The 14,962-nt window shown below is 52.0% G+C and overlaps 1 protein-coding gene across 2 annotated transcripts in view; it reads right to left on the bottom strand.

Annotated features, from left to right (window-relative positions):
- Dscaml1 (DS cell adhesion molecule like 1) overlaps positions 1-14,047 on the bottom strand; it is a 326,833-nt gene extending 312,786 nt beyond the window's left edge. The window contains exon 1 of one of the 2 annotated variants that reach the window (XM_041638638.1): positions 13,868-14,047. In XM_041638638.1, coding sequence (XP_041494572.1) covers positions 13,868-13,913 — 46 coding nt within the window. In that variant the 5' untranslated portion in view covers positions 13,914-14,047. The remainder of the gene's footprint in view (positions 1-13,867) is intronic. The other variant, XM_041638639.1, reaches the window with a different exon arrangement.
- Positions 14,048-14,962: the final 915 nt, after the last annotated feature.

The following is a 14,962-nucleotide window of genomic DNA, read 5'->3' as shown; positions in this document are numbered from 1 at the left end:
TGACTCTCCCTTATGCCTGAAGAATAGACATAGGGAAAATGAGAAAGTTCCCAGAAAGAAAGGAATTCAAGAAGTGCTCCATAAGGAATCCAAGAAGTGCTCCATTCATGGAAAATTCTCCCAAATGCTTATTGTAAAGGTCTGAGGAAGAGAGTTAAGTTGGACAGAACCCTGTTGATGACAAGAACTCCACCGTAGGAACAGCAGTCACTGACTTCACTGTCAGCTCTGGGCCACACTTTGGGTCAGTCACTGTATTTCTATCAGTAGTAGGTAGTTATTGTCCTTCGTCTTAACTCCCTAAAGTGAATTATCATGATTATCATCATTAATATTATTTCCATTTTACAGATAAAGAAATTAAGGCTGAGAAGATAGACCTCTTTGAGCGGCTTAATAATCAAGATGGAGACAGATCAAAATCACAGAAACCTGACTTTCCAGGCTTGGGAGCCCTGCCTATCCTCTCCCTACCCCAACCATACCCAAATGCACATCCTGTCTCCTCCCCCGGCCAGCCATCCCTTCCCCTCTCCTTGCCTCTGAGAACAGCCCTTCTCCAGGCCTTTCTGCTCCCACCAGGAGCATCAACCACAATGACAGCAGCCCTCCTGCACTTGGAGGCCTTGGCTCTTCCCAGAGCCAAGGACACGAGGTTCCCAGCAGCTACAAATGGGTAGATTTAATTGATGAATTGACTGGGATTGTCCAGCCACCTGTCAGGGCCGATGAAACAGCAGATTTATAGCAAAAGACGAGCAGCCTCATATTTCTCCCGCCCCAGGACGCGAGCCCCTGTCTTCAGAGTGTGGGGGAGCTGGGGAGCATTAGACACACCATTCGTTTCTGCTTACGGTTCTGACAGTGCATTGCCGTCATGAAACATCACCCTCAGGTGTAAAACAATAGCATTTTGCACTTAGGTTGGGTTCATATTTTACCCTCCCAAGGCACCTGTCATCTCAAAATGCGGAAGCTCTTAAATAAACATTAATTTAGCCTCACCCTACCTGCCAAGGGGAGGGAGCGAATAACAGATCCATAGGAGGGAAACTGAGGCACTGCCAGACAGATATCTGGATTTCTTGCCACATGGAGAGTGAAAAGCAGGGCAAATCATCCCGTGAATAAATGCAGAAGCAATGATACATAAGGGAAGCAGCGGGAGTTCAGCATCCCAGTCTGAGCCCAGGGACTCTAGTGTGGCCTGTCCAGGACTTCGTCTCCTGCTCCAGAGATCTACAACGCAGCGATGTCGCAAAGGAGCAAGGAGATGGGGCACTACAGAGTCTTGGATGCAGTCTGACAGAACTGTCTGTCTTCTAGAGTCTCACATCACCTGCTGTGTGACCTTATGTGAGTAGCTTAGCCTTTCTGGGCCTCATTGTGCTCATATCCAAAAAAAGCAGGGTAAGGTGGAGCAGGAGAAGTTGCATATCTTACCTATCTCATGCTGAGTGTAAAAGAAGGTGAAAGCCTCAACTCCCCTAGCAAAGATCTGCGGGTGGGAGGTTCCAGGCTGCCTAAAATGATCAGGGCACAGCTCTGCCTGCAGCGCTCCAGAATCCAAAGCCCTCCATTTCCTCTTAGCTGACTCCTTATCCTTCCCAGCTCCTCCTTGACTCAAGGCTTTCATCGCTCCAGGAAACACACAAAGCACCAGCTGAGTGCTCCAGAGTCTTCCAGGGAAGGCAGAGGCATCAAAAGGCAATGGAGTAGTGTGCCGTCTTTCAGATCTCCTAAAGGGAGAGCCAGAAAGGGGCTAAGCCTTGGCACAGAGCTGAGTTTGGGAAGGAGCTACGCCAAGTACAGCTCTCAGGTTAGAACTGGGTGCTGCAGGCCAGTTATTCCACAGGTCAGCCTTCGCTGGGCTGGAAGGTGCATGGGACGGAGAGGCTGGCCCTGGAGGCATCCCTCAGAAGCTCAACATGACAGCAGTAAAGCCTGGCAGTGAGTGTGTGTGCCTGGGGAAACTGTGGAGCCTTCAGGCTGGAGAGAAGAAGGAGCAGCTGCAATGGCCTGCCTCCTGCCAGGGTGGAAAGTATGGGGTGTAGGTGGTGCCTATGAACTGGGAAAGGCACCGAGCAGGACGCCCAGGTGACTCCTCACATTGGCGACTGCCCTCATTCAAGTAGATCCAAGACACTCCTTTTAGGGCTGGACATCTCTCTGGGGACTCATTGGCATGGCTGATGGCGCCAGGTTCCAGAAAGGGAACCAACATTTCCTGAGTGGAGGCTGGAATGTGCAGCGGGCGCAGGGTTTGGGTGTTTCCGTGACCTTATTTATATGTGCATAGACATGAAAAGTGAGGGTCCTGTGAGTGAAGAAGAGGAAGTTGGTGGGGGGGGGGGTCGGTAACTTCCACAAGATCATACAGGGAGAAAGAGAAGGTAGCAGCAAGCAAGGTGTACCCAAGGATTCTCAGCTTCTCAGGAGGCTGAGGTAGGAAGAGGCTTGAGCCCAGGAGCTCAAGACCAGGCTGGACAACAAGAATGACTGTCTCAACAAAGAGAGAAAGAAATGGGAGAGGGGGTAGAGATATATGGTGAGTTGGTGGGTCAGGAATAAGGAATGGAAGGGTCGGGGAGAAGGCAGGAAGAAGGAATAAAAGGGAGGGAGGAGAAAGAAAAGAAGGGAGGAAGGGAGAAAGAAAATAAACAGAAAAAGAAACAAGGAGAGAGTAGGAAGGAAGGGAAAGGGAGGAGGAGGAGGAGGAGGAGAGAGAGAGAGAGAGAGAGAAAAGAGAAAGAAGAGGAAGAGGAGGATGATAAAGAGGAAGGGAGGGAGAGAGGGAGAGAGGGAGGTACAGAGGTGGGAGGAAGAGATAGACCCAGGATCCAGCTGAGAGGTAAAGGCACCCGGCTGCCCAGCTGCGTTTTTCCCATCACAGTACAGAGTTCCTAGTCCGGTATCTAATGACATTTCTCTTTCACCTTTCTCTCCAAACTAACCCCAGTTAGAAAGGAGATCCCATGACAGCAGACCACAGCTTTCTCCTTAAATCTCTGTCATCCCCTCCAGCGCTTTCTTCTCTCTGCAGACAGAACCGAGCAAATTTACAGAGAGCCAGGAAAGGCGGGGGGGAATCCTTCATAAATAAAGAGAGAGACATTCAGATCAACAGCATAGCTGCTTCTGGTCAAAGGGGGAAATGGCTTTTTAATAGAAAATGGAAGTTATGGGCCTGGCTGTCATGTGACAGACGTCCAGACTTAAACCCATTTAATCTTCTCTACCCGTGTAACATTGAGCAGCAACCACCCGGACGCTGTGTTTCATAAAACAGGCTCCAAATCGCTAGGAGATTAGAAGTGTAGAAATAGCACGGCAATATTTTTAAACCAGAAATCGTCCCCAGGCATCTGGCTGCCCCCAGGGTCACAGCTAGAACCTGCACATCCATCCTACCTACCAACTAGCTCACCCTTGGCTTGTCTGGGCATCGCATGGGGGGATTAGCTTGGCAAAGGAAACCTGACACCGTGTCGCCTGTAGCGACACCAGTGGTCTCCCATCCACCTGCCTGGAGTGGGGTGGGGAGGTGTCTGGCTGCAGTTTAAGACCCTCCCAGCATTCCTCTGGGGTGCACACTGAATTACCCCATGTCCTCATCGCCAGTCATCAGAAGTGACAACCAGAGGGGACTGAAATATTAACACCTCCCTGCCTCCATGGGGACAGTGAGTCATTTAGTTCTCTTCCTTTGCAATGTTTACTCCTCTCATTCACTGGGTTTTGCATGGAGGCTTGTCTGCCAGCACTGGGCACCTGAAACACCCACTCAGAGCTCTAAAGAACACTTGCCCAGGCCTAGCGTGTGAGTAGAGAGTGTGGCAGGTCTTCAGGAGAACAAGGACCAGAAGAGAGGAAGGACCAGGGGGACAGCAGAACCCCTCTACGATGCAGAACTGTGAGTTCCTGAGGACAGTGGACCTTCCCAATGATCACTCCATCCCCTGGGCACAAGAGCAAGTTCTTACACAGTAGTAACAGCCTTAGTTCCAATGCCACACTCCCTGGGTTCGAATCCCTGCTTTATCAGTTACAAGCAATGTGTGCAAACCCAGACAAGACAACCTCGCCTCTCTGTGCTTTAGTCTCTATAAAAACTGAGGTGACGGTATCTACCTCAGCGACAGCGTTTGGAGAATCCAAGTGTCTGGCACCGCTCAAGTGTTTGGAGCTATTGTTGTGAGTCTGATTGTCATAGGAGACAAGCAGGAAGCACTTATGGAGCAAACAAGTCCTTATGCAATAAATATTTACTGAGCATCCAGGAGGATGGCGATAAAACAGTGGTGGACCAACAGGAACATGTAGAAGAATCACCTGGGAGTTTGTTAAATCTACAGCTCCTTAGACAACAATCATCCTGTGCCTGTTACAGGACCCGCAATGCTAGTTTAGAAGTTAGTGTCCTCTGTCCACGCTCAGTAGCAATTGGTGGGAAGAGTAGATGTACTATGCTAGATTTTGTGTTTCCCAAGCCCACAGCATAGTTCTTGTGGGCTTGCTGACAAGCCTTCCCACTGTATATATTAACTGAACTTGACAATGGAGTTAATCCAGGAAGAGTTACATGGTCAACGAACGAGCAACACAATAGCAGTCCGGCTGCTTTCCACCTCCCCTGATGCCCCCACCCCCAGCCGTCTCAAACGGAGTCCCTCAGGTAGGAGGGCTGCCTGGGCAAGGTTGACATCTATGCATTTGCACACAAAGGTTTGCAGGTGAAACAGACAGATTGTGTAGCATCACTCTGACGGTTCTTATGCCCCAGCTGGGGAAACTGGGCCCAGATGGGGAGCAATCAGAGGGCCTCTGTTCAGTCACCAGTATGTGCCAAAACCCAGAGGACCAGCTAGACACCAGAAAATCCTTTTGTGGTTCATTTGCACTTGGAGACAGTGTGAGGCTAGGCTCTGGGGAGGAGTGGGTGAGTCTCCCAGACAGCACCACAGTGCTTCCCAGGTAACACGACTTTGTGTTGTCCTTGGGAGAGATGAAGCCACCACAGGGACCGAGTCTCCTGCCTTACCCTTGGTTTGCCTCGTATCTGGGCACACCTGTTGTCTAATCTGCTTTCTATTACTGTGTTAAAACACCATGACCTAAAGTAACTTGGGGAGGGAAGGATTTGTATAACTTAAATCACGGACGGACATCAGGGCACCCAGAACCGAAGCAGAGAGCACGGAGCAATGCTGCTTAATGGCTTACTGACTTGCTCCCCGTGGCTTGCTCAGCTTGGTGTTTTCTTTCTTTCTTTCTTTCTTTCTTCTTCTTTTTTTTAAAATAATCAATCCAGTGTGTCCTTCCCAGAATGGCACTGCCCACGGTGACCTGGAACCTCCCACAGCAATCATTAATTTTTAAAAATACCTTACAGGCCAATCCGATGGAGGCACTTTCTCAATTGAGGTTCCTTCTTCCCAAATAACTAGCTTGTGTCAAGTTGACAAAAACAAAATAAGGAAATTAGCTAGGACACCTGGGTCACCACACTCCTCACACTGCCTCTGCCACTGACGCTTTTCAGCCTCTCCCTGGTGCCAGGCAACCACGGATGAAAAACCCTCCCCTTGCCCCATTACTCACGGAGTTCTTACGCCAAGCCTTTAATGCCACCATTGCTCAAAATCCCACTGTTAAAAAGACCGCACTTTATGGATAAGCAGATTAGTTTTTTTCTTGACATTGCCCTCTCTCTCATACATAGCTGTGTTTCAAACTGACACCCACCTTGAGTGCCGCAGCCATACTACAGACAATAGATTACACACGGACTGTCTCCAAGGGTGTACATGTTGCAGAGGGGTGTCTGATACAGGGCAGCAATCTAGAACACGACAATTCTGCATTACTTGGGCCATCTCAGGTACTGGCTGTTTTATTTCTCTCTTACCCCAGTGCCAGCAGCTCCTTATTCTAGTCACTGAGATGACCACTCTGTCAAAGCTCATTGAGAAAGGCTGGTCAGGGTCTTCTTCACTCCCATCAGAAACAGCAGTGGGTTTGGGTTTTTTTTTGTTTGTTTGTTTGTTTTGCTTTTTAGTATTCTTGACACAAACACAGTTCCTCCAACCAACACGCAGAGAGCTTTGAGATCCAGTGTGGGGGCAGTTAGCCTTCGGCCTCCAAGGTCCCTGTCCCTGTGGCTCCAGGAGGGGTTATGAGTAACAGCTGTCAGTGGGGCAGAATCTTTAATCTTCCAGCCCTTTCTAGACAAGGCCTGTCAGAGGAAGGCCCCCTCTGGCTAGAAAGTTCTTTCTAGGGAGTCAGCCCAGACAGCACAGTTGTCCCTAGAGAATCCCAGACTTAGGTTGTTAACACTTGAGGGATTTAAGAGATTATTGTCTCCAATCTCTTCCATTCACAAAGCCCAGAGAAGTGGAGTCACTCACCCCAAGGACACAGCTAGCCAATACCTAGACTGGGGTCAGTGCTGGCTCTGAGGTCCCTTCTGTTTTGTCCTCCTTGGGCAACTCAGGTATGCTGGAGCTTCATGAAACAGATGCTGTCACCTAATGAAGCATCAGAGGGACTAGGGAGGTTCTACAGCTATAGGAGCGACCCCATATGGGAAAATGTCCATTTATAAGTGGCTGATGGGTGACAAGTGGAAGAGGGGTTTGTCTCGATCTGTATGGCAAAGATGGAGCCAAGATGAGATTAAAACATACAACATTATGACAGGGCTGGGCTGGGTCTAAGACTGGACTTTAAAATACACAGAATCACAGGAAACATCAGCCTTAAGGAATACATTCCCTGCTACTGGACTTATAAGAGGAGAAGAAGAAGGGAACCAGGTAGAGTAGCTGCAGAGGGACCATGTCTGGCTGGAAGGCCCATTCCGTGTCCTTCAAGGCACCTTCCAACTCTGGGAGGTCACTCGTCATCACTAGTAAAATTCTTCTCCTAGTTCCAAAGCTGGATTCCAACTTCCCCTACCCTCCTTGACTCCAGGCAGGCCACAGGAGAACCAGGGTATCCAAGACCCTTGTACTTCAATGAGATCACCAAAGTGGGACTCCCACAAAAGACTGGATTCTCTAGAGGGGCAGTCATACCTGAGGGCTTTAGTTAGGGAATAAAAGCGTATCTAAGAGCCTAGGAAGAGGGCAGGGGAGCTGAAGTGGGCTTCTTTCCACCACGCATGCATGGGGGCGGGAGACTGCAGGAAGATGCATGGAGGGGAATGTAGGAAGAAGCATGGGGGTGGAGGGACCATAGGAAGATGCATGGGGCAGGCAGGGAGACTGCAGTAAGATGCATGGGGGCAGGCAGGGAGACTGCAGGAAGATGCATGGGGTGGGGGGACTGTAGGAAGATGTATGGGGGTGGAGGGACCATAGGAAGATGCATGGGGGCAGGCAGGGGGACTGCAGGAAGATGCATGGGGGCAGGCAGGGGGACTGCAGGAAGATGGCTGCTGCAGGGCTGGCAGTACTCAATAGCTGTCTCCACAATGACAGAAAACAAAACTAGGGAAGTTCTGCATAGGTGGGGGAGTTGTGGGGGCAGGAGGGAGACAGGCACAAACAGCTGTCTTGTTGTGAGGTCTTCCTCATTACCTATGATGAAAAATAGTGATTATACCTTAAATTTCAGCATAATATTTATAGGGTGAAAACCGCTTTGCTGTGTTTTTTTCAAGTGTGTGTGTGTATATACAAAGCACGGTCACACGGTGTTTGATTTTATGCCCCTTATTCTTGCACGCATGCAATAATACCCAAGATACTGGCCATTCTACCCATTTTACAGATCATAGAATAAAAACATCTCAACTTGCCTGTGATAGACAGACCAAGCCTTGTTTTCTAGGTCCGCAGAGAATGCTCTCTCCCACCACTCTCCAACCACGCATGTGTGTGAGTGTGTGTATGCGCACGCACACATCTCTTTAGGAAAATCAGCTTAATGAATATGCAGCTGGCATTTGAATAACTGTTCTTAATGAAGATGGTGACCTTGGAAACCGTCAGAGCAAGCTTCGTGTAGAGCAAGGGCAGGGGAGGGTGCAAGGGGTGCCGAGCAGACGCGGCGAGTAGCAGCTGGAGTGGCACAGGTGATACCTAAGGCTAATGCTGCTCAGGCCACAGCAGCACTGGACGAACATCTGTCTAATGTGGCACGCGGGTGGACGTGCCCACACTAACCCCTCCCCCCACTTACAGAGCCCAAAGGCTACAACCTGCCATGGGCAACCCTTGATCTCTGGGTCGCATGTTCTTTCTACATAGCAGCTTGGGTCGTAGAGAGAGGGATGATCAGGGACAGCAAAGGTCATGGTATGCTCCCAACATTGGACTGACTACCTAGACAACAAAGAGGCTTACCCCAGCCAGGTAATGCCTAGAGACATTTGGAGGGCTCAGCCTATGAGGAGCACTTGTACACACTCCCAGCTGAGTAAAACCCATGCTCCTTGCTTTTGCTCCACCAAGAGTACATGGTAAAAATGCACTGTGCAGTCTCAGCCTGCACTGCAGGCAGGAAACCAGCCCTGGCTTCCCTCAAAGGCTGGGCTTCAGAGTCTAGACTCAACCCCAGCCCTCTCCATCTCCACTGCTGTCACTAGCCGTGATGAAGGGAGCGAAGGGTGGTGCTGGACTCCCCAGGGACACCTACATGTCCACTTGGCTGCAGCTCTCTTGCTAAAGCCGAAACCTGAAGGTTACCCTGCGAGGTGATAGTTGGGAAGGAACACACGTGTCCCCTGTCCTGGCCATCACTTGGTTTTTCTTAGTCTCATAAGGACTAAGACAGTTGACCTTGCTGGAAATGTGACTGGATAATACAACTGCTCAGGAGAGACGAGATTTCCAAATATATTTTGGGGTCAAGCGGGAGGATGAAGGCGGGAGCAGTGTAGGAAGCAGAAGAGGCCTAATGTTTATTGAGCACCAGCTCAGTTCTGGCTACAGTGGTGCTTTTTCTTCCTTAGTCTCACTGCACAGATAGAGGAAAGGATGCTCAGAGACCCTCTCCCCCTCCCCAAGCCCTATGCCTGGTAAACGCAGAGCTAGGATGTGCACAAAAGGCTTGATTTGGATCCAGATTTCCACCATAGAAGCCAGGCCAGTCTTCCCCGACACGTGCATGTACACACGTGCACACACACCAACATACAAAACAGACAAAAGCACTAGTTGAAGGAACTGGATAGGGAAGGGCAAAGCCCTGTCCTAATTCTACCCATCCCCCAATAACCCCATTTAACCCCTCAGAGCTCCACACAGCACCAGATGGAGCACACACTCTCTGGGCTCTGGTCGGCCAGGATCCTTCCAGACCAGCAAGTACGCAGCACATTCCAGAAGGCCTCAGAGATGCACTTGCCAGAGTGAGTTTTGCCTAGAGTCCCAGAAAAACAGACAAGGCCATCCCTCAGCCCTGCTCCCATCACAGATGTCCCAGCTGGCTGCCCACGAGTAATCACGCAGCTCTCCTAAGCGCCTGCCCTTCGAACATTACTCTAAACTTTACACAGTCCACCTGCTTTCTCACTGCCCCCAGTGGAACCATCTGCATGCTCAAACTGCCTTCATCATGATAGAAGAAGCAGCAGGCTCTGGCTTCATCCACCAGAGGCCACCACCTTTCCCCAAGCTGGATATTGACTGACCAGAGGACGAGAGAGCATTGTTCCTTACCTAATACCCCATCCCATCCACCGAATGTTCCTCATTCCGACCCACAACCTGAAGCACCCAACTCTTTCCTTTCAAAAAGGCTAATGTTGACCCTATGCTCCAATAACTGGAACCCTGAGGCACCAGAGGAATGACACACACCCTATATTTCCTTTGCCTCAGGCTATCTCTGTCCGTTGTTACTCATCCTATCCTAATCACCCAGGGCCACTACTTATCTTGGGTACAGAAGGTGAGAGCTGCAGGGTTTGCTCTGCCAGACCTAAGTGCATGTAGGCCTAAAACCTGGAAACTGTATGGAAGCTACCAGACCATTTGTCTCCCATTCCTGTCCATTCCTATTCTGTACAAGGAGGAAACCACTGCTTAGCTCCTAGTGACGCTGGGATTAGGATGCTCCTCACAGAACTAGGCTCTTGGCCTGGCTAGGTGAGCATGCAAATCTACATGCAAATGATATGCAAATCTGGAGCCTGCTCTTGGGTTCCTGGCCTCCTGCCATCTTTGCTGCCTACAGCTCACCCTACTCTGATACCCAGGTTCCAATCAATGTACTAGGTTAAGGGCTAGGAGCACTTCGGAAAACCCGGAGATCCTCCCTTTTAACTACTTTAATCCCCCCCCCTTCAAGAAACATTTTCTACAAGAACTCAGGGGAGGAGAGAACCTTCAGCCTCAGGCCTGAACACCCTGATAGAGCTCCCTGAACAAATAAAGTCATATTTTACCAGACAAGGCAGGGAACCAAACACATCACAAGGATGGACTCCCTGAAGATGCTGAGAAGGTAAAAGCTCTTGTGGTCCACACCCTACCAAAAGCCCCATGCCTGTGATATGCTCTAAGCAGCCCTTCACTCTGTGTTTGGGATTCCTAACCTTCCTGCTTCTTGAGCAAACCACCGCCAGACCAACCCTGACTGTTTGTGTGCCCACCTCTTCCCTCTTTGTAAGAAAAACAGCCGCTCTGGCCAGTGCCCAGCACCTGCTCAACTTCAACGCTGACTTTGGGTCGACTGCTTCCTAGCTTTTCTTTCTAATTGAGCTTTTCATTCTGCAGCAGAAATATGTTAAGGCAACTGGCTTTGATGCCCAGGAAAACGAGGCATCAGGAAGGTTTGTCGGGCATCGCGGCGATTGCCTTCTCCTTCATGTTATTCCAGCAGCCAGGGTCCCTCTGGCCACCCAGCCCCTCCCAGCCACTCACTGGTCCTTCGCCCATCTCCCCTAAGTTGTACTTGCCACTTTGAGATTTTAAAAACATGCCCCCAGTAAACCCCCCCCCCTTTTAATTAGATGCTGAACAGAATGCTAGAGATTTTCTTAATGGCCTGACAAAGGCTTTTAATTTGGTCTTCTCCAGAGAGAGGAACCCTGAGTCTCCATCCGAGAGGTTGGGGTGGGAAATGAAAAAAAATCAATGCCAACCCATTATTTTGGCTTTTAGAAAACAGGAATTTTAGTGCCGAGGAAGCTTGTTCTTTTACACAGAAAAATGCAAATTCGGGCAACACAGAGGCTGGCACGCTGGATGTAACAACAGAGAGAACCTCGCTGGGGTTCATCTGGCTGCCCAGACCTGGATTTGTTTTGGCAATAATAAGGCAGTTATTGGAGACTCGATAACCGATTATTAAAACACCTTCCCCGTTTAGTTCTGGGGAAACGGGCTGAGCTCAGGCTTCATAAAATTTTTTTTTTTTTAAAAAAAGGGTATTTTGAGAGGAATGGAAATAACAGAAGCTTAAAACATTCAATAACTGCTTAATTCCATCCAGAGGACGCTCCATCTCCCCGTTTTCTTCCCTCTGCCTGCCGCCTCCCGCTCCTCACAGATGGACGTACAAATTATTGCAAGAGGATATTGTTTTCTGTAACAGGCTGGAACATTCGCATTTACATTTTCCTTGGTGCCGCGGGGGTGACTGGCAACGGGAGAGAAATAAACCACGCCCCATCTTGCTTGCTTTCCCCACATCACATCTTCCCCGAGCCGCCTCCACCACCCACCTACCAGGCCACCCCAAGCAGAACAGGCCCCTGGGGATCAGCCTGGCACCTCAGACCCAATTAAGGCACCAAGGAAAAGATAGGCCTGTCTGGCAAGGCTGCCTGGCGCCCAACACAGATGCTGGCACTCTGAATGGCAGGGGAGCCAGGGATCCGCAGACCCAAAGGCCACCCAGGGCCGCCATACCTGCTAACTCCTATCTACCCATAAGACCTACTAGTGGCAACTTCTTGCTGGAGTAGGAGAGGGTTCTGCCCCTCCAGCTGTTGCCCTGTGGCCTTCTGGGCCTTTCTCCACTCCTACCCCCATCTGCTCCTTCCCTATCAAATAACTTGGGCTTCATTTATTCATGTAGAGCTCCTGGATGGGGGAGGGTGGTGTCCTGCAGGTATTTGGGAAGGGGTCTCCTTTGCTGAGAAATGGATTATTCCTGGGGCAAGGTTGGGGACAAAGCAGCTGAGCGTGGCCGCAGCTCTGGTCTGTGTTTCTTTCCTGACAAAATGGAAAAGGAATGGGGGTTGGAGTGAGAGCTATGGAGAGAGAAAGCCGCTCCTCACCTTATGTATATTTAATATTAACGTAATTAAAGCTGTGAGCCAAACCAGCCTGCCGGGGTGGAGGGAAGCAGGAAGAGCCCCAGCAAAGAAAACTGGGGTGTGTAGTGGGGGCGGGAGGCAAGCTTGTTGCCTAAGGTCGGATGAAGGGTCAGTTCAGGGGGCAAGGAGTTAAGCCACCTACACCAGCCTTACTGTGTTACCCAGTGGCCCTCACTGGGCCTGAGAAAGTCCATTTCTTTGCTCACCTTCTAAGACCACCCACTTCCCAGCACTCGGATCTTCTGGGCAAAATCCCAGCAGACTAGGCCATCAGATTGGCTCTGACCCGGCCATATCCACAAATAAGGGTTAGCCGCCTCCCCCAACCTACTGGGTATTACTTTGGGCTCTAGCAGATTGCAAACTCGGCTTCCGCAGAGGACTGGACCCCTCCCCCGGGCTCTCGAATGCTCTTCTCCATCGCCTAAGGGGCAAGAATTATTGCTGGGCCAGGCCAACCCAGGCAAAGGAGGCAGAAGGAGAAGCTGCCCTCCGGGCGCGAAGGAGAAAAGTTAGAGGGTTGAGCAGGTAGAGCCGAGGAGCGTCTGTGCTCTACAGCGCAAGGGCGCGGAGTTCGGCCGCCTCCTCTCCCTCCCGCCATCTGCGCGCCCGGGGGCACGTCCTCTGCCACAGTCTAGAAGCTCAACTGCCCGCGCTGGCCAAGTCCCAATTGAGTGCCCAGGTTGGTTACGATCGGGAATGCCTGCCTCTCACCCCTCAGTCCAGGCTACCTCTTCTTAGATCAGGTGTGCTGCGCCCCAGGAGCTGGTCTGGACGTGCCGGACACCTGGACCCACCCCTACTAACCTTTTCTCTCCCGGGAAAGGGACACGCCCCCCAGCCTGAACACTTGTCCCCAGGTCCAGCAGACCAAGCGCTGGAACGGAGAGTATCGCACCTTGGGGCAGGCTGCTTAAGGTGCCCAGGGAGACTAATAGAAGCCGAGGCTAGCGCCTGGGGCACAGGGGTGGGGTAGAGGTGAGGGCGACCCTTGGGTCTGAAGAACAAACTTGCTGTCCGATGGAACCCCCGCCTCTCGGGACCCCCAGCTCTCCCAGCCCTGCACCCAGCCAGGCGCAAATAAGCGCCATGCGGTGCGCCGGCATTTGCGCCAGGGCGGGGGTCGAGGGCAGTCGAGGGGTGCACGAAGCTACAGCAGGAGTGAGCTTTCCTAGGTCCAAGGACCCAATTACCGAGGGCTCGCGGATGAAGTCTTGGTCCGAGGACCACCTGGCTCGCAGGGCACCCCGGGGTCCCAGCTCCAGCAAGCCGCGGGAGCGGGCAAGAGGCTGGGGGAGGGGGTCAGGGCAGAACTGCGGCCGGACTAGGGGAAACCAGGGGTTCCTTGGCCACCGCCCCCCACGGGCGCGCCCCTAAACGGCAGGCGCAGGGGGGCTGGCAAAGGGTCCCAGGCTGACTCTCACCCTATCCTTCTCGCTGAGCCGCCCCACCCCTCGCGCCCACCCAATGCCATACACCCGAGTGGGTCCGGCACCCAGGCACCTGGAGCCCACCGGGCACCGCACCTCGCTTCCAGCCGCGCGCATCCCGGCCCCGCCGCCTCCACCGCCCAGCCACCGGCAAAGCGGGTCTCACCTTTGTGTAAAGAGTCCAGGAGCAGGAGGAAAGTTACCAGCCACATGCCATAAAGAGGCCCTATTCTCCGGGGAGGTGGTCCTGTGGCCGGCCGTGCGGCAGCGCCTCTCCCCCGCTCAGCGCGCTCCCAGCCGCCCGCACTCGGCGCCCCGCTCTCTCTGCTCCTCTACCCAGCGCACGGCGGCGGCTCCTCCCTCCTCGGCTCCCGGGCTCCTGTCATCCGCGGGGCTGGGCTAGGCGGCCGCTCTCTCCGCCCCCCCGCGACACCCCGGGTGGTGAACGCCACTCTAGCCCCAACCCGGAGGTCCCTTAGCCCCACAAGCTCAGGGACAGAGGTGGAGACCCTGACCAGACCGTCTCGATCTTGCTTCTCTGACCAAGAGAGGAGAGGGGTCCTTGCCACCCATGGGCTTTGAGCCTATGCTCTCAGAGAGGCATATGTCATACATGTGCCAAGAATCCGCCATGCACGGGGCAAGGACGCTGGGTTTCTCCCGGCTGGGTCATCCAAAGCCGTTGCTTGGTATTTCTTTTGGACTCGGTTTCTCTGCACGAATGAGAGAGAATGTGGATACTCTGGCCAACATCTGGGCTAAGATCTTTGAAGACATCTGGTACTCTCCATACTCCCCACCCCAAAGCTCGAACCTACATGCTGCCCCAAACCTTTATTCACTTCTGTAATGGAGAAGCCAGCTCAGTCCACCCCATCCTGGCACTATCCAAATTTGCGACAGTACCTGATACATTGTGAGCTTTTAAAGAGTCGTGGATGATGCACAGAGAATGCCTGTTCTGTGCGTTCTTTATCCCCACCCAGTCTCCATCACCACAGCCTTCTCACTTCCAGAAACTGGTCAATAGGTCATAAGTGAGGAGAGAACCCCAGCAGCTACCAAATGGAAGCCGAACACCTGCTGAGCTCTGGGGCAGAGCTGTGGCACGGCTGACTGATGTGGAAGGCTGACGTGACGAAAGTCTCCTTTTGTCTTAATTCTCAAATAAGAGGCCGCACAGGGTCCAAGTAGCCCCGCAGATAAACTAAGTGGCAGCACTGGAATTCTCCATGCAATCGGTCAGGTAGGTGGCCTTGGA

This window comes from Microtus oregoni, unplaced genomic scaffold (assembly GCF_018167655.1).
Source record: "Microtus oregoni isolate MIOR12 unplaced genomic scaffold, Mior012 000055F_ref0000237, whole genome shotgun sequence".
Classification (NCBI taxonomy): Eukaryota; Metazoa; Chordata; class Mammalia; order Rodentia; family Cricetidae; genus Microtus; species Microtus oregoni.
Note: the sequence above shows the minus strand (reverse complement) of the source record. Positions and strands in the feature narration are given on the sequence as shown.